At 41.4% G+C, this 24,543-nt stretch overlaps 1 protein-coding gene and 3 non-coding genes across 9 annotated transcripts; all 4 read right to left on the bottom strand.

The window, feature by feature from the left end:
- Positions 1-1,560: 1,560 nt before the first annotated feature.
- Positions 1,561-24,489, bottom strand: WDR43 (WD repeat domain 43). 6 transcript variants are annotated; one of them, XM_015622825.3, is made up of 18 exons: positions 24,247-24,485; positions 19,741-19,875; positions 17,226-17,347; positions 14,505-14,625; positions 13,227-13,366; positions 12,629-12,731; positions 11,622-11,686; positions 11,081-11,252; positions 10,478-10,564; positions 8,597-8,728; positions 8,032-8,169; positions 7,123-7,209; positions 5,874-5,905; positions 5,002-5,065; positions 4,011-4,124; positions 3,499-3,568; positions 2,815-2,870; positions 1,561-2,721 (listed from the first exon to the last, which is right to left on the bottom strand). In XM_015622825.3, the coding sequence occupies exons 1-18, from the start codon at positions 24,439-24,441 to the stop codon at positions 2,602-2,604; spliced, it is 1,953 nt and encodes a 650-aa protein (XP_015478311.1). In that variant the 5' UTR covers positions 24,442-24,485; the 3' UTR covers positions 1,561-2,601. The 6 variants fall into 6 exon arrangements, 5 of the variants coding, with proteins under 5 accessions (XP_015478311.1, XP_033369153.1, XP_033369151.1 ...); XR_004496694.1 differs by lacking the exon at positions 5,874-5,905 and having other exon boundaries at positions 24,247-24,488; XM_033513262.1 differs by lacking the exon at positions 3,499-3,568 and having other exon boundaries at positions 24,247-24,489.
- On the bottom strand, positions 9,637-9,714 carry LOC117244209. The gene has a single exon (XR_004496823.1). It is a non-coding gene; the product is annotated as a small nucleolar RNA SNORD53/SNORD92 (small nucleolar RNA).
- On the bottom strand, positions 13,041-13,124 carry LOC117244201. Its single transcript, XR_004496815.1, has one exon. It is a non-coding gene; the product is annotated as a small nucleolar RNA SNORD53/SNORD92 (small nucleolar RNA).
- LOC117244200 lies at positions 16,754-16,831 on the bottom strand. The gene has a single exon (XR_004496814.1). It is a non-coding gene; the product is annotated as a small nucleolar RNA SNORD53/SNORD92 (small nucleolar RNA).
- Positions 24,490-24,543: the final 54 nt, after the last annotated feature.

Below are 24,543 nucleotides of genomic sequence, written 5' to 3'. Positions count from 1 at the left end.
CCTTTTGGAAGCAGAAGCATAACAAGAGGCAAGAACGTGAACCGCCCCACTTTATAGCAGGGTGCATTTAGTAACGATGCACCTAGGCCATCCTCAAAGGCGAGTCACAGGCTGTTCCTGCTGGCCGGTGATGGAAGGAATTTTGTGGAGCTGGTCTGGCACCCGCTGGCCACCTCTGGTATTGCTCCTTACCACAGTCACTTTATCTACTTCTGTAGCTGGGAAGGCCACGGCATGAAACACATCGAACAAAAATCCCAGAGGCCCTGCAGTGGTGCCTGGACAGACATTAAACACACACCTATAAATGAGACACGGTAATAGCTGGGCAAATAAAACTAGAAGTTACACCTGAGGGTTTCCATCCTATTGATTTCTTGGCTACTTAACTGGAGAGGTCTGCACTGGACTTTGTAGAAATTCTCATCCAACATCCACTGCTCCAAATGAGCAGCTGTTCTGTCCTCATTCTCTTCATTGCTCCCAAACTACCATGATTAGCTTAGAAGGGAGGACATATCCCATTTCCAGCCTCTCTAGACAAAGGAGGAGACACACAGTTTAGTCCTCAACTGTCTTAAAACCTTGGCTTTGCAGATAAAGTTTTAAGGATTAGAAAGTGCACTGCATTGTCAGTTAGCAGCTCAGATGAGGACAGTATTTGACCAAGGAGCCCAACTGTTTGCAGCTGCTACAGCCAATGTCACACAGAACAGCTGCTTGAGGGCTGAGGACAGGGTGAACTGGCTGTTCTAACCCCAAAGCAAGAGACCACAACTCACCCCCTGCCACCAGCTGGCCGGCATTGAAACAGATTCACCGAATCTAAATGTCCGTGAGAATCGAGAATGAACAAAATGCTCTTAAGATCCCCCTGCTCTTCCTGCTGCCATGTTCTCTTCCAGCCCTACTCCTGGAACAGTTTTTGGTGCATAGCAATGATGGACAGAGGCTATGCAAACCTTACAGGTAACAAGGGGCAGTGGTGGCAAGTTCCTGATGCCACCATTCCCCACACCCCAACAGTGCAAACAGGATACTCTGCTTGTTTTCACCCCAGTCCAGGGCTTCTGCTTCCCAAAGCCTGCCTGCATGCAGTGACAGGATTGCCTTAAAAACTGACACAGCAGTTCAGCCTCACTTGGTGGCTTGAGTACAGACAATGTACAAGTGTTGGCACTTATTTTCACAGCATCTCAGAACTGAAAACAAAGCCCAGCTTTATACAGTAGTAAGTCTGATTTACTGTCAGTTAAAACCCTCTGAAGGCTGTGAAAGCCTCCACCTGCTGCCCTTCTACCTCCAGCTCTTCAAACCCAAGAACACCTCTTCCAGCTTTGTCCATGACACGATTCCCTGCACTTCCAGGCAGTGCTGCAACCCCCAGTGCAAGCCAAGCCGCAGACACACCAATGGAGACGACTAAGAGAGGCAGACAAGTCTGTAACAACTGAGCTTTGCTCCTCCACTAGAAATCTGCTTTCTACAAGCAGCATTTCATCTTTAACCACCACCTGAAGCTACCTAAGGTCTCTCTCAACAAACACCACAGGACAGGTATTTGGTAAAAGAGATGTATATTTATTCACTTTACAAAGAGGGTGGTATTTAGTTGCAACAGCTCCATTTATAGACAAATATATTATTGTACATTATAGTGGTGAATGGCTCAAACCTTTACCTTGTTTTGCTCTTAAAAACGTGTTTGCACCACTTCAGCTTCCATTAGCTGAGCAAATAGCTGTCCTTGTTCTGCCACTGAGATTAAAAATCCATAAGAAAGGTATAGCTCTGTGCTGTGTATTCACAAGTATTCATCTTCTCCTTCCCCTGTGTCACTCCCCTCTCCCCACCCAATTCAACATGGTCTGTCCTCTGGGTTAGCATTAAATTTATATACAGCCTCCATTAAAACAAAATTAGGAGCCAGTGATAGTTCTAATGTCCTTTTAAAGCACAAGAAAAGTCATTGATTTGTACATATAAAAGTCTTGAGTTCAAATTTGTTAAAAAAAAAAGGAAAAATCCATTTTTAAGTCGAGTCAGCATTTACATATTGCCAAAGTATGGCTAAGCCAATGAAAGGGGGGGAGAAAATAATTTCAGGACAGAATTTAAATATTACAAAAATATCTTTTTTTTCTTTTTTCTGTTTCCTTTTTTAAAAAACAAAAATCAGAAGGATGCCCACTTGCTATTGCTAACTGAAGCATGGAAAGAAGGTATAGACCAGATGTCTCTGATCCTTGAATATTCGAAACAAATTCAATATAAAGCTGAACCAAGTTTCCCACACAAACAGCGGTGGCAGATTTATTTCACTTGAGATACAAATGCATGTCCACATGACAGGCATAATCTGACCAGGAGGTGGAAGAAATGTTTCTCTAAGTAAGCGCAGGGAAGGAGGGCGAGAGAAGGCTGGCACGGTTAAACATTCTGGATTCAGAAATGCAGTGCCCCACAGGTGCCTCTGCACACAGGCTGTGCAATACTCTGCACTCCTGATATGCAAAATACAGCACCTTTCAGCAACAGGATCCAGAATCAAAGAGCTTGGTGGCCCACTTGTTCAAACCACTAAATTACTCTTTCGTGCTGTTATTCTTCTTCACTTTCATTTTCTGGTTCCAAATCAGAATCACCATTAATTTCCTTTTCAACAGTCATGTCTTGTTCATCAGATTGCTCCTCTTTTTCTTCATCTTCATCCCAGTTTTCCTGGGGGAAAAATAAAACAGAAATGTTTGAACCTTTGTTAGTCACACCATTTCTGCTACAAGCAAATGGGAGATCTGGTCCAACTCCACTTACGTCAGAGTCTTTATCTGCAATCATCTCATCATCTGAGCCTTCCTCCTCTGAGGACTCTGTAAAGAGAAAACAATCCTTCAGTCTGGGGAACAGGCTTTAAAATATCATTGTGCAAACAAAGTCCAGTCCCACGTGCTGCCAAGTCTTCAAGCTGTGCTATTTCCATACCAAAACCGATTCTACCTTGAGATGAGGTAACCAACATCAGTTAAGACCAGGTCACTTCCGTTACCAATACACAGGGTGAAGATGCAGCAGGAAAAAAGCCAAACTGGAAGTATGCCCTCACACACATGGACATCCCCTACACTGATGTCCTGCTGACTCAAACACAGCAGTGCCTTCACTGTATCTACCTTAGCACAAGGGCAGGTAACACTAGAAATTTTAGGTTGCCAGGTAAGTTAAAGCAGCACACCAAACTTCTAATTTGCTGATTTCTTCATTTGTACAGCAAGGCTGGGAGGGAATTAAAGGAGATAAAAGGAAGGCAAGGAAGGAGTACCTAACTACAAGATGTCTACATCATTTGCCACTGATTTTCCTGCCATGGACATTTCACAAAACCCCTCTATCTGCAGAGTGTATGCTGGTAGATAAGCACAGGAGCATGATGAACAGCCATCAAGTGTAGGCTGTCATGTGAATTCAAGAGCAGAGCTACACTTAGCATACAACACTTACCATCCTCATAGACCAGCTTTGCAGTCTGATTAACCTCGGGTACATCCTGAACTGTTTGTGATGCTGCAACCTGAATGGAATTTGCAGATTAGCCTTAGATTAAATCATATATTTCAACCTTGAAAGACAACAAAACTCCTAACAATGTAAATTAAATCTACATTAAGGGTAGTACACATTAATTCACTTACAGTGCTGGTTTAACAGCCAGAGAAGTACAAATGGCAAGGTAAAATCAGAGAGGCATCTGTTCCAAAGTGTCCCAGTGCCTCCTATTTATTCCTCTTTAAAACTCTGTGGGTGAGCAGACAAATCTGGCAGGACAAAACAGTCCCATTGAGCAGGGACTGACAGGACAGTCAATTAATGGCCTGCTCTGAGTGTTATCATTGTCCCTGAACAGCAGCTGCATTAAAGTGCCCAGGACAGATCACATCAGATGCAATCCCAAGAGGAAGCAAAGTCTGCAGACAGTACCCCTGCACATCCCATGTTATGCAGTTGAAGCTCACCTGGGTGACAAGAATGAAGAGTCTTCCATGCAGACGGGAAAGCTTTTGCAAAGTTTTCACTCTGCTCTCCATCAACTGGTACAGCATTCCCAGCTGAGGAATAAGGTCTGGCAACTTAAGAGAAGAAACAAATGAAAGAAAAATGAAGCTGTTAACAAACACATCCCAAATGTTTTTGGTTCTTTAAATTATTTTTGTTTTGTTTGGAGCAAGCAATGCTTGCTCACATTATCCTAGGCAGAAGGGAGAGCTGAGGGTTCACAGGAACCACCTGCAGCCTGATCAATTAACACTTAGCCATGCTTAGAAGTACGTTTAAAACATGGCAGCTCTTAGACTCCTTTTCCTTTCCAGTCTCTGCCACATGCAGGGGTGGAGCACCTGTGTAAGTGGGAACTGAACATACAGCGGTGTCTGAATGCAGCCTCAGCAACAGGTGCAAGTTCTGCTGCTCACCAATCCTATAACAAATGGCAGAAAGGACAGACACTGCCCAAACATCTTTTCCTTAACCCACCAAGAGTGCTGTATCCATCACTTTTAAGGCAAGGCTAGACTTCAATCCAGAAGCTAACAGCATTCCTTCTTATCCTGCCAACTTTGGCATAGCCCTTTACCCTATAAATCTGGCCATGCCCAAGACAGCCTCAATATGAGCATTACAAGAACAAAGAAAGCAGTTCTGTAAGATCTAGTGACACAGGCTAGATTACTCTTGGCAGTAATTTTGTTCCCTCTCACAGGTGTGACATAACTTATCTTGGTATGACTTTGGGATGGCTATAATTAAGTCAGGAATGACTGAGGCAAACAATTTATCAGCAATGTGCAATAGGTTCAGTTCAAGTGGTGTAAGCAAAGCTCTCTATACATTGATTTGGGCACTGCCATATGCAGAGAGCAGGAAAAGGATTCCTGAAGAAAATACGTTTATTTAAGCATTTAAATGTACTTTTACTTAAGTGCATTGGCATGAATGAAAAATACTTACTGTGGAAAGGTAGGATGCATGTAGAGTAAAAACAGACTTCAGCCATCGAACCATTAGTGAGGCACTAGAAAAGAGAAATAAAGAATATATATCCAAGAGGTACTGGCTGAGAGACATACATTTTACATTCTAAATGCTAAATAGTTCTATATAAAATGATCTTTTTTAATTAGAGGGCAAGATAAACGCTCTCTACAGATGGAAATGTAAAGTTTGGCTACCTATATGAAGTATGCAAGTTATTCATTAGGAAAGGAACAGACATTTCAGTGAGGGACTAAACTAGGCAAGCTCAGGGTATGCTTCTGAAATTTTTTATGGATGGTCTCAATGAATAAAAGATCAAAGCATGCTAATTTCTTCTCTACTTACAATGAGGGAATTTATATTTAGAAAAAATAAAGTCAAACCCAAACCAATCTAACCCCCATAACTCAGCACAGCCCATGTCAACAAAGCTGTCCTTATGGCAACCATAAGATGGAGGAGGGGAAGGTGATTCTGTTATTAGACATTAAGAGATGTCTAAATACATTTGATAATTAAACTAGCTCTACATCTGAGAGTTATTTTATTTATTGACCAGATCCATAATGTAAACATCTGGGGCCTTCAGTTACATTCAGAGAGTTACACACTCATTTTAGGTATCCTTTTCCCTTTTTAATTTCACTTTAGCCACCCTGACAAAGCACTGTTTTAAGTGTTTTAAGTTCCTCTTTCCACTCTCAATGAGATGAGTTATTACCTCCAGATTCTGCAGTTTAATTGCAGTTAGAATGGAGATCTATCACATACACGGGAGGAGGGACCATAACACACACATGTGAACAGTTTTTGGTGAATTGAACTATAGTTGAATTGTCTCTTACCTGTATGGGTTGCCCTGCAATCTCTTTGTAAGCTAAAAGAACAACAACAACAAAAAAACAGCAATAAGTAACAAATACAATGAGTTTAAAACCCCAACATGAGATCATCTGACAGCCCCAATACTGGGGCAGAAAGTTCTCCAGGCATTTGAGGTTTTCTAGGCTCAACCACTGCCAGGCTCCAGAAAATTACAATGCTGGCTCTACCACCCTCTACACAGGCTGGTAACTTGCAGAACCTGGGTTTCAGTATTACAAGAAAGCTGGAACTCTTAACATACAAAATATCCACTGAAGCTTAAACCTGGCAGGAATAAGTGGGAGGAAACCTCTATCATCTCCGTTTATCTGCTTAGTAGAGCAGTTGTTACAGGGTGGACAAGTCGGGAAAATAAGTGAAGGAAGTATCAGGCAAAGGCCACTTCACACAACGAGCTTGGGAGAAGACACAAAGGTCTGACCATCCACTAGGATTATAGAGCTAAACACTTGCACTTAGATTCCCCAGCAAAGGTCCCAGGGAAGAAACACAGCAAGCATCTCATTAACATAAGCCTAAGGAGGTGCAGTAAGACCAAACTTTGAGCACCAGGCCATCTGCGTAATTCAATTAAAATCAGGTAATTAAAATTCAATAAAAAAATTTGATTGCATTTGTGGTCAGCACATTAAAATACAAAAGAAATTGAACCATTCACTTATGTAATAGAATATCATTTACATAACAAGAGCTACCAACCAACGTTTGGTTTAAAAAAGTAATGTCCAGTCAAGGCTAATCATTAAAGTATTTCTGTCTAAAGAGAGTTATATTTAATATCACTGCATAAGCCGTTCAGAAGCCAAATCCATTTTAGAATTACTACTTTGTGAGGTTTGAAGATAAAATACAGCAAATGGACTTACTGACGCTTCAAATTATCATCCATGTTAGTAGCTGAAAAGAAGATGTAATGGTGATTGTTTGCCTTGGACTAAACAAGCTTTTGCCTCATCTCTTCCCTTTCTTTTCCCACACAATCATTTAAGATAGTAATACATAATCTAATGCTCCTCCTAGCTTTGACAGTGACACTTGGTCCTTTGGCTAAGCTTCAGCCAGAAAATATAAAAGTGTATCTGGGATAAATTAAGAAACACTTCAGTCCTCTTATGGCACCAAACCAATTTCAAACATATCCTGGATTTTAGTAGCTAGCAGGCAAATCACACGTGGCTTGTATGACAGTACAAGCGCAGGCTCTCTTACCTCATGGAGCAGTGGAATGACAGCATGTATAGGCATTCTGGCTACTGTGTTCTTTACTATATTTTCTTTCCTTGTGTTAAGCACTTTCTGTTAGAATGAAAAAAAAAATGATCAGAGAATAATTCAGCTTCAACAGGTATATGAGAAATCAGCAAAATCAGAAATTCCTGCCTGTTAATCTCTTCCTACTCCACTACTTTTGTACACTGAGGATAACGAGCAAAAGACTTGCAGAGAAAATTTTCTAAGTCAGGTACAATTAACAAAGTAAAGACACTCAAACTCATCTAAAGCAATCTAGTATTGCCTCTAGCCCACCTGCCCCATGTTAGAAATGATGCATTGCAGGCACATGAAAATCTCCCTTGATATTTTCTGTTTGACTTCCACAAAGAAATGCCTTTCACCAGTCATTTGTGACAAGAAATTTCTATTCAGCATCAAATTCTTATCAGTTCCCTGCCCCAGCACTATTATGTCCTCCTAGTCCAAATGCAAAGATAAGCTTTTCAAATGAAACTTGTCATCAATCCATTTTTCAAACAGTACCTGCTTGAAAAATGTACCCTCAGGAGACTAAGCACAGATTATGCTCCAGTCTAAGCTAAAGGGAACATAGCTGCATTGGTAGCATCACTTGTAAAACATCTGAACTGTGACACAACAAATTTACCATAAACAAAATGTCTCAAAGTTCAGGGACTGACTCAGAAAGCAAGGCAGGTAACGACAGAAAAGTAACACCACTACTATAATTCAGACTAGCACTGCCTTGAGCAGCAAATCAGCTAAAAGCAGCTGGGAGAAAGAACAGGTTCTGAACTGTTAAGCCTTCCTGGCTTTCAGGAAGGCTTCCCACCAGCCCCAGTGAACAGCTCCAACAGCACACACTGAGCTTGCAAGACTTACATTTAAGATTTCTGCATCATTGCTTTCCAAGCCCTGAACCAGCAGCACGGCAAAGCTGTCTGTTTGGGGAAGGCCACCTGGAGTTTTGACTTTGCTCACATCAATATCCAATGCCCCAAGGCGCTCCTCAATGCTCTCCTGCAGAGGGGAAATAAGGGCAGTGCTACATCAGTGTCATTTTCTCACAAATATCAGCTGAAAGCAAAGTACCCAACTTCGAGCATTCCTGCTAATTCTGCTGGAAAAGAACACAAATTTTGGGTATTCTTTTAAATGCACTGACAGAAGATAGCATGAGAAAACCAAAGCAGATGAAGTTTTTGCTGAAAAGCACTAATCCATCTTGACATAGGCAGCAACAAGTGTGTGACAAAGTTGTGCAACAACCTGGCAAAACCACAGTCAAGGCACAGAGGGCCTGAATGAAGGAAATGTTCTGAGCAGGGTTAAGTCTCTTTCATACAGAACCATGGTATCATTAACCTTTCTTCCACAGCAAACAGAGCAAATTCAAGTTCACCTAGTTTCTCCATTCTCACTGAGTTTGAAAGAAGGAGCCCATTACCTCTGTCTCTCCTGGTTTCCTCTTGTTTTTCTTTTTCTCCTTTCCCGAGGCTGGAGTTTTGACAGCTGTACTATGTCCTGGAATGCCAGGCACTAGAACTTTGGTGTCTGAGTTCACAACAGGTGTCTTTACCTAGTACACAGAGATAACCACATTTACATGAATTGCTAGTATCTTGAGATTTCTTTCAATTTAAAATATAATTTATTCTGAGACTCTCACCAGCCTGACACAACCCACTTTCTTGACATCATTAGGCAAATCAGACAAATATTTAAGAGAATGAATAACCTCAAGAAACAAAGAGCTAATTTTCACAATTAACTAAAGCAGTGGTCTCTTTGGAATCACCTGTGAACCACCTTTCTTACAAGCTTTTGCCTTAACATTAACAGAACTGTTTGTATTCAACAACAAATATTTGGATGTTTGTTGGCAATAGATACCACCTGTGCTAACAGTCAGCTTCATAAACCACATATGCAGATTAATTCAGCATCGACTGGAAGGCAATAACTGACCAAGAAAAGCAGCACAATGTAACAGCAAAAGGTAGTCACAACTCCCTCCAATCACAACTCTTTTCTTCTAGGGATTGCTCAGACATTGCTCAGACACAGAACTCAGTTGTCTGAATTAGGCTGTGACCACAGTGACAAAAGGAGACACCTTAGTTTATACTGAACAAGTTAAGGTATCATCTTCACTGAACACAAAGGAGATGGAATTTTGTATTTAACAACCAAACGCTCCCCTGGCTCACAGAGAATGTAGGGCAGTATGCCACTTCCAGAGTATCAAAAATGCATTTTTTGCTACTTCCAGAACACTGCTTTAAACCATAGCACTTTTTATCCAGGCCCATTTTTTTAAGTACTTCTGAAGTGATAAAAGTATAATCTACTACACTGAGCAAAACAACTTCCAATTTCCAAAGAGTTGATTTTCTGCATCAAGAATTTTATAACAGAACACCAGTGGTGATAAAATACTATCCCCTTTGCCCACCACACTCATCTCTGACGTTCTCCACACACGGCATGCTCAGACAGCCAAGAGAAATGCGTCTTCACTGGAATTCAGCAAAAAGCGAAACCAAGTGGGTATCATCACTGCATGCCACAGAGGCCCTGCACCTGTCCCTGCAGTTCAGCCCTGCTACCCACCAGCTCTAGGACTGGGGAACCAGCATAAAACCCTGCCTGGCTGATAGAGCACCAAATCCAGTAGATAACTAAAGGGTCAGAAAAACAGTGCTGTCTGCTCACTTCACTGATGCTCCAAGCATTTCGTATCTTCAAGACCTTCAATATACACAATGATTAAGAACTTAACATCCACTCTCTAAACACCCAGGGGATCCTGCAAGAGAGGACACTGTGCCAAGTGGCCTCAGTGGACACTGCTGCCATCCAAGTGCCAAGCTCACATTCCCAGGTCCCTGTGAGCAGGAACACAGGAAGAAAGAGCAAAAAGGACTTGCCCCTCAAGGTTCCACTATATTTTATTTAGACTCTAATACAAAGTCACACCACATTCACCTCAAACTATCGGGGTCAAAAAGGTTGTACAAACCAACAGACTCTAAGGGAAGGGCTGATCTTATACAGAAAAACCCCACCAATGAGTCCTGTCTCTGAAGCAGACCTGCTGAGTTACGAGAGGGCCACTGTGTGCTCTCACATGTCAGCACACAAAGCAGCCATGAAGAACTCTACCCACAACTGCTAGAGTGCTATGGACATCTATAGCTACCTCTGCAGCTCTGAACAGGTCCATCCAAAAATCCAATCTCATTTTAAGAGACCAGTGAATGTTACCTACTTCATTTCTGAAGTAAAACAAGAGAAGCAACAAAATTACATTTCATGCAGAGCTCACCTTTGTTAGAGCAGCATCTGTTTTAAGTGACAACACTTTCTGGATGTCCCGTACCAAACATATGTGGGATTCACTGGTGTTCAAAGACTAGGACAAGAACACAACCAGTTAATATATTTGACATTCACACTATGACACACTATATTTCACACTATGATTCATTATGTTACTGGAAGATGAGAATAAATTCAAATGGTATAAATTAGAATTTAGGTTTTTTTCACTCTAGAATAGCAGCTCCTTTGCATATCTGCCTTTTGTTACAAGATGTCTATACTCTCCAAGGACATTTACACAGGTAAACTGGAACTGTATTAAAGCCAGTTTCAATGGCCTAATTCAGTGACAGCTGAAATGGCAAGAAACAGCCAGCAATGACATCAACCTGTACTCCAACTGAAAAAATGGAATACAAATCACCTTTCCAAACAGCTCTAAGGCAACAGTCACAGCTCCCAAAACAAGGACAAGAAATATGTTTTGTATTGTTATATCATTTCAAAACAGTAAAAATAAAAATAATTAACCTAAAAATTTCTTCAACTGAAAGCAGCATGCGGTCCATATTACAGAATCCAACCCTCTCTGTTAAGTTTTACATACCACTTTCTCTATGATGGGCTGTAAGGTGTTTCCATACACCAGCAGCAGAGACTGTTTGTCTGTGCAAAATGCAGCTGCTAGAATAGGGACAGGTTTTGGTGTGGAGTCTCCATCATTCCCAGGTGTTGCTATCTGAATAGTACAGTTTGATGTTAAGGGTTTTTTGCAATAACTGGAAAAAAAAAATTAAAAAATTCCAAGATGTTTAGCTTGAACACTTCAATATCTTGCACATCTAAGCATCTTTCATTAGCAGGTCCTCAGCAAACTCAGCCATTTTACACATTTTATGGATGGCTAAGATGAGGCACAGACAGACAAAACCTGGGTTTAAGCCACACGTGATCCCAAAGTGCAACACAGTCCCCAACAAGTGAGTTCTTCAAAAATGTGTCCAGTAACCCAGGACAAAGAAGCAGCTGGAACCTTTTTCATAAGAATATACAAGAGCTAAAAGGCAACAGCATAACAAAACTGAGCTTTGCCTTGTAGTAACCCCAGACCTTTCCCAAAGACACCCTCAAGATGAATCCTAACTTACCCATTCAAGATATGTTCAAATAAATGCAACTGCCCATCTCTGCACACAACTGCTAACTTCACAGGCTGCAAGAACGCACAGTAAGAGAGTTTCATTAGATCAAAGGAAAACCCTTGTATATACAGTTATATGGCTACAATTTGAATTTTTTCAGTATTTAAGAACATTACACTAAATCTGAAAGGAAGATCAAAGATGTAATCACTCAAGAACATGCAGTACAAGTGTTAGAAGATTAATATGATAACTCTCAACTGTAGTGTGTCACTAGTAATATATCCTGAGTTAAACTATTTGCACAGTAGCAGGCCCATGTCTGGAGGCACAGCTCTGCAAAGGTGCTGATGCTCTGAATATGCCTGAGGAAACAAACTGAGATGACTCCTCTGAGAAACTAAATGACAGGGTACATTACAGAATACTCTCCAATACATGCAGGAAGAGGGAACTGGAAATATTAGAAAAATATAGCATGAAATACTGCTCTGAGAAATGGAATTTAAAGGCAGCAGGAGAAAAATGTTTTAAATAATTATGGGAACAGTTTGTGAACATGTTTCACATTCACACATTTTTTACAAGGCAACTACTTTGAAAAACTTGTGCTTGCTAAAACTGAGAGACTTGGCAAATGTACACTGCTACTTTAACTCAATCATAGCTACTTACTTCCAAATGAAGTTATACTGCCAGAAACACTTGAAATCAGAAAAAAAACAGGACTATACCCAAACCAGATTTTTAGAAATCATTTTGTGTTTTTCTTTGCTGCCAAGTTCTAACAACCATTTTGATTATAACTTGCTCTAAATAGGAAGCAACTGACATTTCCACCATCACGAACAAAATTTCTTATAACCTTACACCCATGATTTGGCATTTGGATCTCATCTCTACATAACAGAACCCAAATCCAAACCAAGCCTCTTTCTTTACACCCTTAAAAGGAAACTGATGTGTTAAGTGAAAACTGTTGAACAGATTTGTTTATAAATTATTGCTCCTACCTCTTCTTTGACTTCTGATACAGTCAGGTCAACAAAAGTTGGTTCATCTGTTACTGTGAAAAACATCACAGCATTCTTTTCTTTCCTATCTGATCTGATCTGCCTGGAAGACACAAAAAGTACAAATTATTTACCACAGTACAAAAAGCATCCTCTGCACCAGAAAAGCATTACAAAGCCTATAAATCACTAGTAAATGTGGTGGTATCTACCATATCCAAAAGCACCACACTGACATTTTAGTCAGAAATTTCAGTTTAGAATATGTTTTGACTTCCAAGAGCAAAGTAACTCCCAAGTGCAACTGAGCAAGAAAACTTTGAATAAACCTTAGAAGAAGTGCAAGGAACAAGGAAGTTTATTACACACTATGTTCTGGCACACACTAGTGATACAAATGGCAACTGGAAGCATGCTCAGACACAGCCAAGGAAAATCTCGTCTTCACTCAACAATCAGTGAGTCGAAACCACCATTAAAGAGATCATCACTGCATTTTTCCAGAGTGCCCCTTCTGCTTTACCTTGTCTAATCACAATCACTTGATGAGTCTATGCACAAACTGATCACAGTCACAAATTATGAAAAGCTTACATACCACACACTCAATAATCGGTCGTGTATGGCTCCAGACAAGAAATAAAGTCCTGTAATTCCATCAAAGGGTTTACTTTCATTCATAGGTTTCACTGTGGTAAACATTAATGATGACACTGATGTAGCATGGCCTGTGAAATGCTAAGAGAAGAAACAAGATCTTTCCATGATTGTCATAAGCAGTCATATGGCAAAAATCAAAACATTAGTTAACAAAGAACATTAGGAAGATTCAAGCGTTACTAAGTCAACAAGGACAGCTCAGTGGTTTTTAACTAGTGATCACTTTCCTTTCATTTCTGTACATCAAGGAGGATTTTTTCTAACCTGCCAGATACTTAGCAACATTTAAAACTTAAATGGGGAATCAAAGGCAAATTCACTGGGGCTAAATCCATGCAAAAGAAATCACATCCACCAGTACTGCTGTTACTGTCACAAAGCACTCCCCTCTGCCCCCCCAATTTTACACCTCAACCTTTCCAATGGAACTAGATCATTCTCAGCTTTAACAATGGACACTGAATCTGGGCAACACACCACCCCCAAGGCCACCCCCCAAAAATTGGCTCTTCAATCTACTTTTGCATACAGTGGTTTTGGTCACTATAGAATGCAGACATACATGGTAGCTGCCATGTGCCAGCAAGCCCGCAGTAACAGCACATGTGTACACACTCACCTGACAGGAGATTCAGAGACTATCCCTGTCCTGTCTGCTAGCAGGCAAGAGAACACGGCAGCATTCACGGATCAGCTAAAGCATGGCCATTTGCTCAATGTCTGAGCCCTGCTCAGGGAACAATAAGGAGTTGCTCCTATGCCTTCCAACTGTTTCAACAGCAAAACTGATAATGCCACCAGTTACACCAAGTTTAGAAAGGAAACTCGAAGGCTTTGTGGAGGGACTCATATTAAAACCCATGCCAGCAGTAACTGATACGGTGGTGAACTGAGTTCTCCTGACAGAAGGGTATCAGACAGGGACCCAATTAAAAAGAACAGCATCCATCTTTCTCCTATGGCCTTGAGAAAGGATGCTGGCAGCATGCTCAGAAACAAAAATTTAATGTCCTCATTCAATTCTCAGCACATGGAAACCACAGTTTAGGGTACCATCACAGCAAAAAACGTCCAGCAATCCCAAAACTGCTAATTGTATCCTCACACACAGTGAAATGTTTTAGATGTCTGATCAGGAAACACTAGATAGGTAGTGTCACCAATCAAGAAGGGTATTTTTTTGCATCTAGTTTAACAGATGTACAGAATTACTTACTCTGTAGACTTCTTTGGTCTCCAAGTCCCACAGTTTTATAGTTCTACCAGCTGACAGCAGCATTTTTCCATCTGGACTGATGCATAGACAGGTGACACTGCTATTGTCGCCTTTCCACTTACTAGAATTTGGATGGAAAGTTTTTGTACAAAAGGAGAAAGATGGAGAAATAGAAAAAACAGTATTCATCAGGATAATCTCAAAACCACCGTGATGGAAAATTTAAGGCAAAATTTAAAAAACAGTGATTTAAGTAGTCAAGAGGTCAAAACTATTCTGCTTCTGGACTTTGCCTTCAAATTAGTTTACAAGAAAACCACAACTCAAAAATACGAAGCTATTCAATAGTGAACTGCTGACTTATTTTTAAATACTTGCTTATTCTGAATTCCTCTCGAAGTTTTCTACTTCTGAAAATAGGGCAAGAAGAGCCATACCATTTTCAAGACTTCTCTATTTACCCAGCCATTCAAAAAGGCCTTCTCAACACTAAAATTCTGAGTTTCAAAGCCAATTCAGCTACTGGCCCTCCTCCCAAGTCTGTGAATGTCATTGACAATCATAAGCTTCACCTTAACAGTCTACAGTTCAAAGCAGTACTTTAAATAAAAAAAAAATAAAAAAATGCTGTCATGAAAAGCCCGAATGTGCTTTACTGATACTTATGTGGTTCTTACAGGACAAAATTGCAAGGAAAGCACTAACACAAATCCTTTACAGATAGGAAGTACCCTGCAACACACCACAGTTTGACTGTAAACAGCCTTTCTGGAAATACTTCCAAATAACTTTCACAAGCCCAAGCAATACCTCTTCTATTTTCTAAAACAAGGATCATTTTTGATAGAAGCTGAACATTTTACAGCCCTCAAACCTGAAAAACAACATTGCACTTTACAGAGAGTATGACAAGATTTTGTATTCTCGTCCAAAGACAAGGTCATGACTAAGAATTTAAACCACTTATTAACGTAAAAAAGGTTCTGAACACATCCAGCATAGAATTACAAATAGCAAATTGTGTTTAACCAACCTGATTGCCTTAATAAGATTGCCTTGGTTGATGAGAGGAGACACGTTTAAGTTGACTTCAGCAATGCTTCTGACAAGGTCTGTCATAGTATCCTTGCAGCCAAATTAGAGCTATATAGTCTGAATGGATGGTCTCTAGGGAGAGTAAAATCTGGCTGCACTGCTGAGTTCAAACTGTTGTGATCACTGGTATGAAGTCCAGCTGATGGCCACTGGCCAGTCACTGGTCACTGGTGTAACTTCCTCTAAGGACATCCCAATACTATTTAATATCTTCCATAACTGCCCTAGTCTTCATTAATAATCTCAAAACAGGAAAGGATGCACACATAACAACTTCACACTCAATCCCAAATTAGGGAGAGCAGTTAATACCCTGGAGGACAGGGCTGCTGTTCAGGGGCATCTCAGCAGGCCTGAGAACAAACAGGCAGTCAGAATCTCAAAGCTGAAGAGGAAAATGTAAAATCCCGCAGGTGCTGGTAGAGGTTGGGGACAAATAACTAGAAAGCAGCTTTGCAGAAAAGGGACTTGCAGTCCTCACAGTAAAGCTTAGCACAAGCAAGCAGGGAATCCTTGTGACAATGAGGTGAGCTGTCTATTATCTGCATTAGCCAAGTGCTATCAGCAGGTCAAGGAATGGGACTCCTGGGCTCTGTGCAACTCTTGAAACTCCACCCAAGCACTGCCTTCAATGGGACAGGACAACAGAGTCACTGACATGGTGGAGTAAATCCAGCGGAGGGCCATGAAGGCACCTTCAGGACCAGAGCACATAATGGAAGAGGGAAAGGTGAGAGAACTGGGTGTGTTCAGTTCTAATAGAGAAGGCTAGAGAGAGATTTATCACCTTCTAATTTACACAGGGTCTCAACATAATGCAGCCTAAGGAGGCATCTCTTTCCTAGGGACACCAAAGAGGCTACTGATGATGGGCTGCCTGCAGTGCCCATGCCAACCTTAATAAAACCAAGAGTGCAACAGTGGGAAATGTCACAGAAAAAGGAACAATGTCAAGAGAAGAATCAATCACCCATCATACAGTAGGCTTTTACTGAAGAAAGGTAATGAAGATTGTTAACAGAAAACTTGGTTTCTTCTTTAAAGTTTAAAAACAAATTGACTTTATTGCAAAAGAAAATAAATGCCTACAGCAGATGTTTTGGTACTCTGCACTGAGCTCCATTTTGCTCAACAGTACTTTTAACAGTAGCAGCCTGCTCAGACAGCCAAGTGGAAGTGTCCCCACTGCACATCAGCAGCAAGCGAAACCAAGTGGGTTATCATCACAGCAAGGCCTTTTGAGAAAAGCTGAGTGCAAACAGCAGGGTTTACTGGAATGAGATCATCCAGTATCTGCTCAAGGACTTTTTTCTACAATTTAGATTTTTCAGAATTTAGTGGGTCTTTTAGTATTTCAGTCTCTCTAGAAGTTGGTATGGAGGGATCCAAACCCCTCTCAGATCAATTTCATGTAGCTTTTTCAATACACAGAGGAAGATACCCAACTATGACAATCATGCTTTCATCCCTTAAAACCACTTCCGACCTCAGAAAAACAACAGCCAACAGTCACTTTGTGGGCATGAAGCCTGGAAAGCAGAATGCACCATTTCCAAAACCTGCAAGAAAGAAAATACACAAAAGCAAGTGTAAAAAAAAGCAAGCAAAAAGCAGCACTACACTCACCACTTTACTTTGCAGGTCTGTGTGCTCCATTCCACAATGTGTTTATCATCTGAACAGCTATACAAGCAGGAGTTGTCTTGATGCCATCTCACACAATTTACTCTACTGTCGTGACCACCATCCTACAGAAGATAACAGAGGGTCAACTCACTGAAGTAGTCTTGACAACTGAGTCTTCCCCACACCAACAATGTGAACAAGGTGCTCTTTCAAGAACTAAATTCCAACCACTGGCATCTTGAAGAGTGTGTGTGGTTTTAAAGAACATATATGACAGCTATATAAATTAAAGGTATTTCATATTTTGGTACATACACATAAGTATTTTGGCTTGGCTTATACAGCCTAGAGAAGAGATGTTGTCTACAGCTTCCTCACACAGGGAAGCAGAGGGACAGGCACCCATTTCTCCTGTGGACAGTGACAGAACCAAAGGAAATGGCAAGAATTGGGAAGAAGTGCTGGGAGAGAGAAGAGTAAGGGTGGACATTATGAAAATAATATCCACAGGGCACAACCTCCCCAAGGAAGCAGTCACAGCCCCAAGCCTGCCAGAGTTCAAGAAGCATTTGGACCATGCTCTCAGGCACATGGTGTGATTCCTGGGACTGTCCTGTGCCATGCAGAAGCCTAGAAGATAGTTTAACATGTGTGTCTCGAATATTGATAGCCAGACAGCCATGGAACTAACCAAGGACTGTTGGTAAGAACAGTGTGTGAGAAAGAACAGGATGTAGCTGGAGGAGGGGCCATGTGAAGGTAGGACACCACTTCCCTGGTCCACCCTTGTTCTGCCTCCAGGTGATCAGCACAGCACAAGTGCAGAAAAGACTCAAGAAGTGGGCATGTACTGTTGACAAAAGGTACCCCCCAGAAGGGGGGGATCAAGACCTCCCAAGATCTCCCCCACAAAGCCCTCCAGTCCATTTCCAGAAAGGTCTAGAACAAACTGCACATGGTAACTTTGCTCCAGGTGTCTATAAAAAGGTGCTCCCACAAAACTTGAGTGATGGATGCCCCAAGACACTGGACACCCCATCGGTTTATTTGATGCTGGAGCCAGGACTGCTGACTCTTCTTTCCTCATTCCTTTCTTTCTCTCTCTTTTGCCCTACCCCTTCTTCAAAATCCACTGCTATGCATTTATATTGGAAGACAACAATTTCCATGCCCAGTGTATAATTTACTGATAAAATTTTGTAGATTTTGTGGAGCCTGTGCCTTTTGTCATTCCTTTTTGACCACTAACATCTATATACCTGCATGCTTCCTTCAGTTTCAGGGTGGGATGCCACCAGAGAGGAGCTGGGCTGTGATGATCCCTTCCAACTGAGGATATTGATATGCTATGTTTCAACAATTTTTCTAGCACTTCAAAACTCAGGGAAAAAAAAAATTGTCTTGCCTGCTATTTTATACACACAGCCCAACAAGGTGAACTGTATGAAATCTGCTCAAAGCAGAATAGCCACAGGTGTCTTTCTGAAGTCACCTAAGTGCCTCCTTCCTTAAGGGCACTCAGAGGTGAGTAGTCTTTCTTTTGTATCAGCATTCAGGAGCACACTATTATCAGACTAGAAGACCCTTTAAGCAGTATCACTTCTCTGAACAACCAAAATCTCTGCAACTCTAAATATAACCTTAAATTATTTATGAAAATATTTAATGGAGCCTATTTCACTATTTGGATCGTAACAACCTGCTCAGATTACTCCCAAAGGTACTGCTGCAAATGAGCTTTAAGCAAGACAAACTACATTGTAATAAGATATTCTGTTCAGTAAAAATAGCTTAAAATATGTATTATTTTAGCAGGAATAATCTTTTAATTCAACCTTTATGTAAAAAACAAAGTGTTCATAAAACCTGCTGTCTTCTATGGAAAAAGAGTATTTTAAAACAAACAACTACACTTTTCAAGTATAGTTTTACCACACAATAGAGCTGATATTTGTTAGTTACTGTCACTTACACGCATCATAATTCTCGGAAATTACTGCTTTCTCTAAATTCATGTGTTTATCACCCTACCAATAACTTTGAGTTTAGAAGCAAAAGTACACCCAGGTATCTCAAAAGTATTGCACAGCCATTCTATGGATTTATTTTGCTTGTTACGTAACCCACAACTAAAACAGAGGTGCTTGGGAGCTTGGAAAGGCAAAATTAAAGACACTGTATCATTCAAAAAAGATCATGTGCTAGAGAACTCAAGAGCCTCCACAAGGGAGGTAGATTTACAGCAGAGTCCATCAGTGTGACAGCTATCCAAGCGTTGATGAGTTCTCTGCCCTTCCCTCTCACAATGCCATGCAGGAACTGAGGGTATGACAGTCCCATCAAGGATTTAACTGTCCAGTGAGGATTTTCATCATTACTGTTATTTCTAATGTAAAGTAGAAAATCCATGGACGGTATTAGAATTTTGCACTAAGTTAGAAACCAAGATTTTTCAGCCTAAACTGACTGAAACAGTCAGTATTTGGTAGTATGTGTTAAAGAGTGTATTACTTACTAGCTTGCTCTGTAATTCTCCTTTTACTGTGCTATACAACAAAATGCTACCAACTGCTGTACCAATAGCCAAGATATCTAACTGCTTGTCCACTTCTCCAACTTCAGACTTCCGTTTTTTCCTCTGGGGACCATCCTGGAAAACCAAAAGAGAGAAATCATGAAATTAATCAGTCTGACTGGCTAATCTCAGTGTTAAAGCAGAGGGAAGAAAAACCTTAAGAGAAGTTTGAGACCCAGACAGCCAGCACAAACACCGCTAAGACAAAAAATGAACACTGAAGTGTACCTAGAAACTCATCTTGTACCTCCGTGTACAGGGTAACAAACTTGCTATGAGTCACTTGGAAACACCTGGTGGAGGCCATTTTGCTACCATCCCAATCATATGCATGTGGAAAAAAAACACATTTAAGTTTTTCACAAGTTTCCTGTCCCAGAGGCAGAAGATTAACATGTTTAGAATACTTCATCCACAAAATGGAAACACTTGATTGATCAGTTTTTCTCAAACGGTAATCAAGAGTTTTGCAAATCTGAAGCATTCATAATGCATCTTAAGAAAGTACTACCCCATTCCACAGAGGGAAGTGACTGGGATTCAAAGGAAAGGGCTCTGCCCAAGTCCTGCTGTCTGCACCAGGGGGTCCTCATACAATCAGGTAATTCATAAGTCTTCACTCTCCTGCTCTGCAAGTGCCATCAGCCACCTCAAGGAGGGATTTCACTTTGTCTCCCTTAACCAAAAACTTGAGAATGCAGATCACTATGAAGGGGAGAAGGAATAAAACTGGTTCTTAAACACATGAAACTAAAATAAAGAGGGCAGAAGTCATCATATTTATTTTCACTGCGTTAATCACTAATTGCACACACACAGAAAAAAGCAAAAATAAAAAACCTGTCCAAGGATGTGAAAAAAAAATCACTAATGCCACTGAATAGTTTTTAAATTGGACCTTGGTAAGTCTCCTCACATTTGTTACATCATGATGTAAAATGCATTCTCTCCAATTTAAAAATTACACACATGTTGATGCTTCCTCTATACAATAGATCTATTTGCACTGACAAGCACCCTGAAGAAGCCTGAGGAGACAAATAAAATGTGAGAAACCAACTCTGTTCAAGTTCCATGTAGTGTAGCTGATCTGCTTTACAACAGACATGACACAGTGAACACAAGTAATTTCTACTCAGGTCCAGGAATATGACAATCAGGATGTGGCAGTTTTCACCACAACTAAAAGTTTGATAGTGAAGGACAAATACTTCGTCTCTTTGAAGCAGGATTTTCTGTTGCTCTGTATTTAACAGAGCTAGCATTTTCTGCAAAGAATAGTGTTTTAGTTCAGGCTAAGAAATACAAAATTGTTGTAATGCTAACTTTTACATCAAAAGCAGACTCTTGAGAAAAGAGATTACAATTAGGGCTTTTTGCAAGTAGGCAAAAAAGTAGGCTTTATCTTTCCTGGGAAATAAAAGTATTTATAAAATATTAAAAAAAAACAGATGCTGAAAAACTAATGGCAATTAACTGAGAATTAACTGAATTTATTTTTATTAATTTAGTATTATATTTTAATAATTAAGAAATTAAGTGAAACTGCTGTCTGACATGCAAAGACAAAGGGCACAGAATTGAAATGCATGTACAACTCATGTGTTTTCTGGTACTTTTCGATCTCTTTAAACAGTTTTACTAACTACCCCACACACCCCTACTGCAAAGCAAAACCAAACTTTTATTCTCTTCCCCTAAATAAATCTTTCAACTAAATTTTTTTCACCCTACATATCAGTTTGCTAAGGCAAATTTCTTTGGAATAACTCAAAGGCACAACAGAATTCTCACAAATACAGTTATTTCCAAGGTCAAGAGAAAGTAAGGGGCAGTAAAGGTTTCTCCAGATTTGTTTCAACGTGCATTTCTTTACTGCCCACCCCTTATCAGCAATATGAGTGGAACATTTTGTCAGAAAGTTCTGCCTCAAGAAATGCCAGTGGCAAATTCAGACAACTGTTAATGTTTGAGATTATTTGAAAAAAACTCTAAGAATTTAAAAAAAAAAAAAATACACTATTGTCCCTACCCTACATTAGATTAGTACCCAGAGAGAATAACAACTGCACTTAATATCCATGTGGGATTCACTTGTGGATCAGGGTCTTAAACAGAAGATCACTCTGTTGTCATGGGCAGGACAGGCTAAGTATCAGATTCCTTGTCATTTGATTTATTTTGCAGATTTATGGAAACTCAAGCTTATTTAGAAATTCTTCAACTTTGCCTGAAAAAGCACAACATTTTAATTAGTAGAGATGGTTAAAAGGCATCATTTGAAAAGGAACTGTGCACACATTTTCCCATAATGCTCTTCCTTGACTTGATAAGCCACTGAGACTTTCTAAACAGAAATCCACTGCTCACATATGAATAAAAGCACTTAGAACACTGAAATGGGGAGAAACCTAAAGGTCTTCACAGTTGGCAGTGACAGCGCAGTTGCAGCTTGTTAGGAAGAAAGTGGAAGAAGGTGTTTTGAATGTTGGAGGTCCACTCTTGCACAAGGCACCTCGTGGAGCAGGAGGTGATGAATACTTCACTGGAAGCACGTGGGCAGGGAGCATCCCAGTAAAGCCACCCCCCTGCATCAGCAACTCCAGAGTCTGCAGTTCAAAATGTGATTTTTAATATTCTCCTGTAACACATGGCCTCCATTAACATGGCACCAGTCCAAAACATACTGAGTTTAAGTGCAATTTGGCCAAACACCATTTATAGTTACCTACCAGCAGAGTTCTACCCTGAACACCAGATACTAGAACTGCCTAGAGAGATGTCAACTCTCCAGGAACAAAAAGACTAAATAACGCAAAAAAAAAACAAACACATTTAATGAAGTATTTTTGGCATAACCATCCCAATTTTAGTTCTACAACTCAGTCTATAAAGGCTTTATGGGACAATTATTGCAAGAAACAGTAAGTTTCCCAGCTCCATTTTAAAACGGACTAGCTTTCAAGCAGGTGACAGGATTCAAACTACTGGAATAACTAGAAAGCACTGAGAGGTAGCTATGGTTATTTTCATATAACCTCAAACCAGGTTAAATTCAAAGACCTGTGGGGCTTAGGAGTGTGTCTTTAAAAAAGGTTATATTAAAAAAATTTTTAAAAGCCCCTCAGAAACTTCCTGTGCTTCACTTACAGTACCACAGCAGCACAGTGCATCTAATGTCTACTTTAATTTTATTTCACACAGGACAGATCAAGCCCATTTCCATATGGCACTTTCAGTGAATTCAAGAGCAAAGAACCTATACAGCTTTGCAACTCATGAACAGATCCTTTTTACTTCAAAGTTACATGACAAAGGAACATGTTCAAGCCATCTAAAAGTGACTCTTTCTATTTCATTCTTTGCATGTCCTGTGAGTTTTCAAAGTTCAGGGACTAAGCTGTTCAACTGAGGAAAACAATGTTGGCCTCCTTCAGGTTGATAATCTGTGCTTTAAGCATTTTGAAACAGCCTTAACAGCAGCTCAAATATACTGAATTGCTGATATAACAAGACACCCTTTAAAAAGCACTCCTTATTTCTAATGATAAAGGGGATGGTTTTCACATACTTTATTCAGGTTTTGCACTCTTTTCTCTCAGGAAATGGTATGTTCCAGCTAAAGAATTACTTCAGCATGAAGAGGACCAAAAGGTACCCCAGTATATATTCTAGATATTTTCAGGTTTGGTGTTCACCTGAGCTGATGTTAACTAAAACTTGATCAAGGTGGAGAACATCCAAGCGCTCCTGGTGAATGCTGTGAGTAGCACTACTGAACACCTTGCAAGATTCTTGGACTCAGGAAGATGAATCACAGCGTAGCAGCTTGCATGGGAGTACTTCCAAGGGTAGGGAAGTGTGGAGAGGTACTACCTTTATCGGAAGGTGAACTAAGTGGGTGCCCAGCAGCTGACCTGCTCTGTAGCATCACCTTTTCAATTACGGCAAGATGTGCCATCAAGTAACATACCTCGCTCCTTCAAGGAAGGCTTCTTCCACGCAGATAATGAGAGACAAATGGTTTTCAACAGTCAGTGTTTCTGCCGAAGTTTTGTTTTAAAAAAACACAATACAAAGCCTCCAGAGCCGCCTCCCCCACCGACACGTGAAATTTACCTTCAGCAGCGCAATCCTGGGAGGGGGAGCGGCTCCCCCCGCGCCCCCCCATCCCGAGGCGCGACACACGTGGACATACCCCAAACCCCGGGGCCATAGGGAGACGGGACGGGACGGTGCCCGAACCCCGCGGAGCCCGCGGGACCCTCACCCCGCTCGCCGCGCCCCCGCTCCCCGGCCCGCCCGGCCACATGGCGCCGGGAGGGCGGGGTGAAGCCGAGCGGGCCGCGGCCACGCGTCAGGACTGCTCGGGTCGCCGCCATCCCCATCCCCATCCCACCCCTCACGCGTGTCCTCCCGGCGTCCCCGCTCCCTCCCCTTACGCACCTTGCTGGGGGGCTGCCGCGCCCCCGCCGGGGCCCAGGCCAGGCATGTGCAGGCGGCGCTGAGGTGGGCGGAGGGCACGTACTCGTGCTGCAGGCGGCTGCCGGCCGTGTCCCACACGCGCAGCCGCCCATCGGGCCCGCACGAAGCGAACAAGCGGCACCCGCGGGGGGAGAAGGCGCACGGAGGGGCCGCCATGGCGCGCGCTCCCCTCGGCTCTGCCCGGCCCGCCCCGCGCGGCGCATGCACCGCCCGCGTGCTCGCCACGCGCGCCTGCGCCGCCCGCCCCGATGACGTCGT

This window comes from Parus major, chromosome 3 (assembly GCF_001522545.3).
Source record: "Parus major isolate Abel chromosome 3, Parus_major1.1, whole genome shotgun sequence".
NCBI classification, from domain to species: domain Eukaryota; kingdom Metazoa; phylum Chordata; class Aves; order Passeriformes; family Paridae; genus Parus; species Parus major.
The sequence above is the reverse complement of the archived record's forward strand: the minus strand, read 5'-3'. Positions and strand labels throughout refer to the sequence as shown.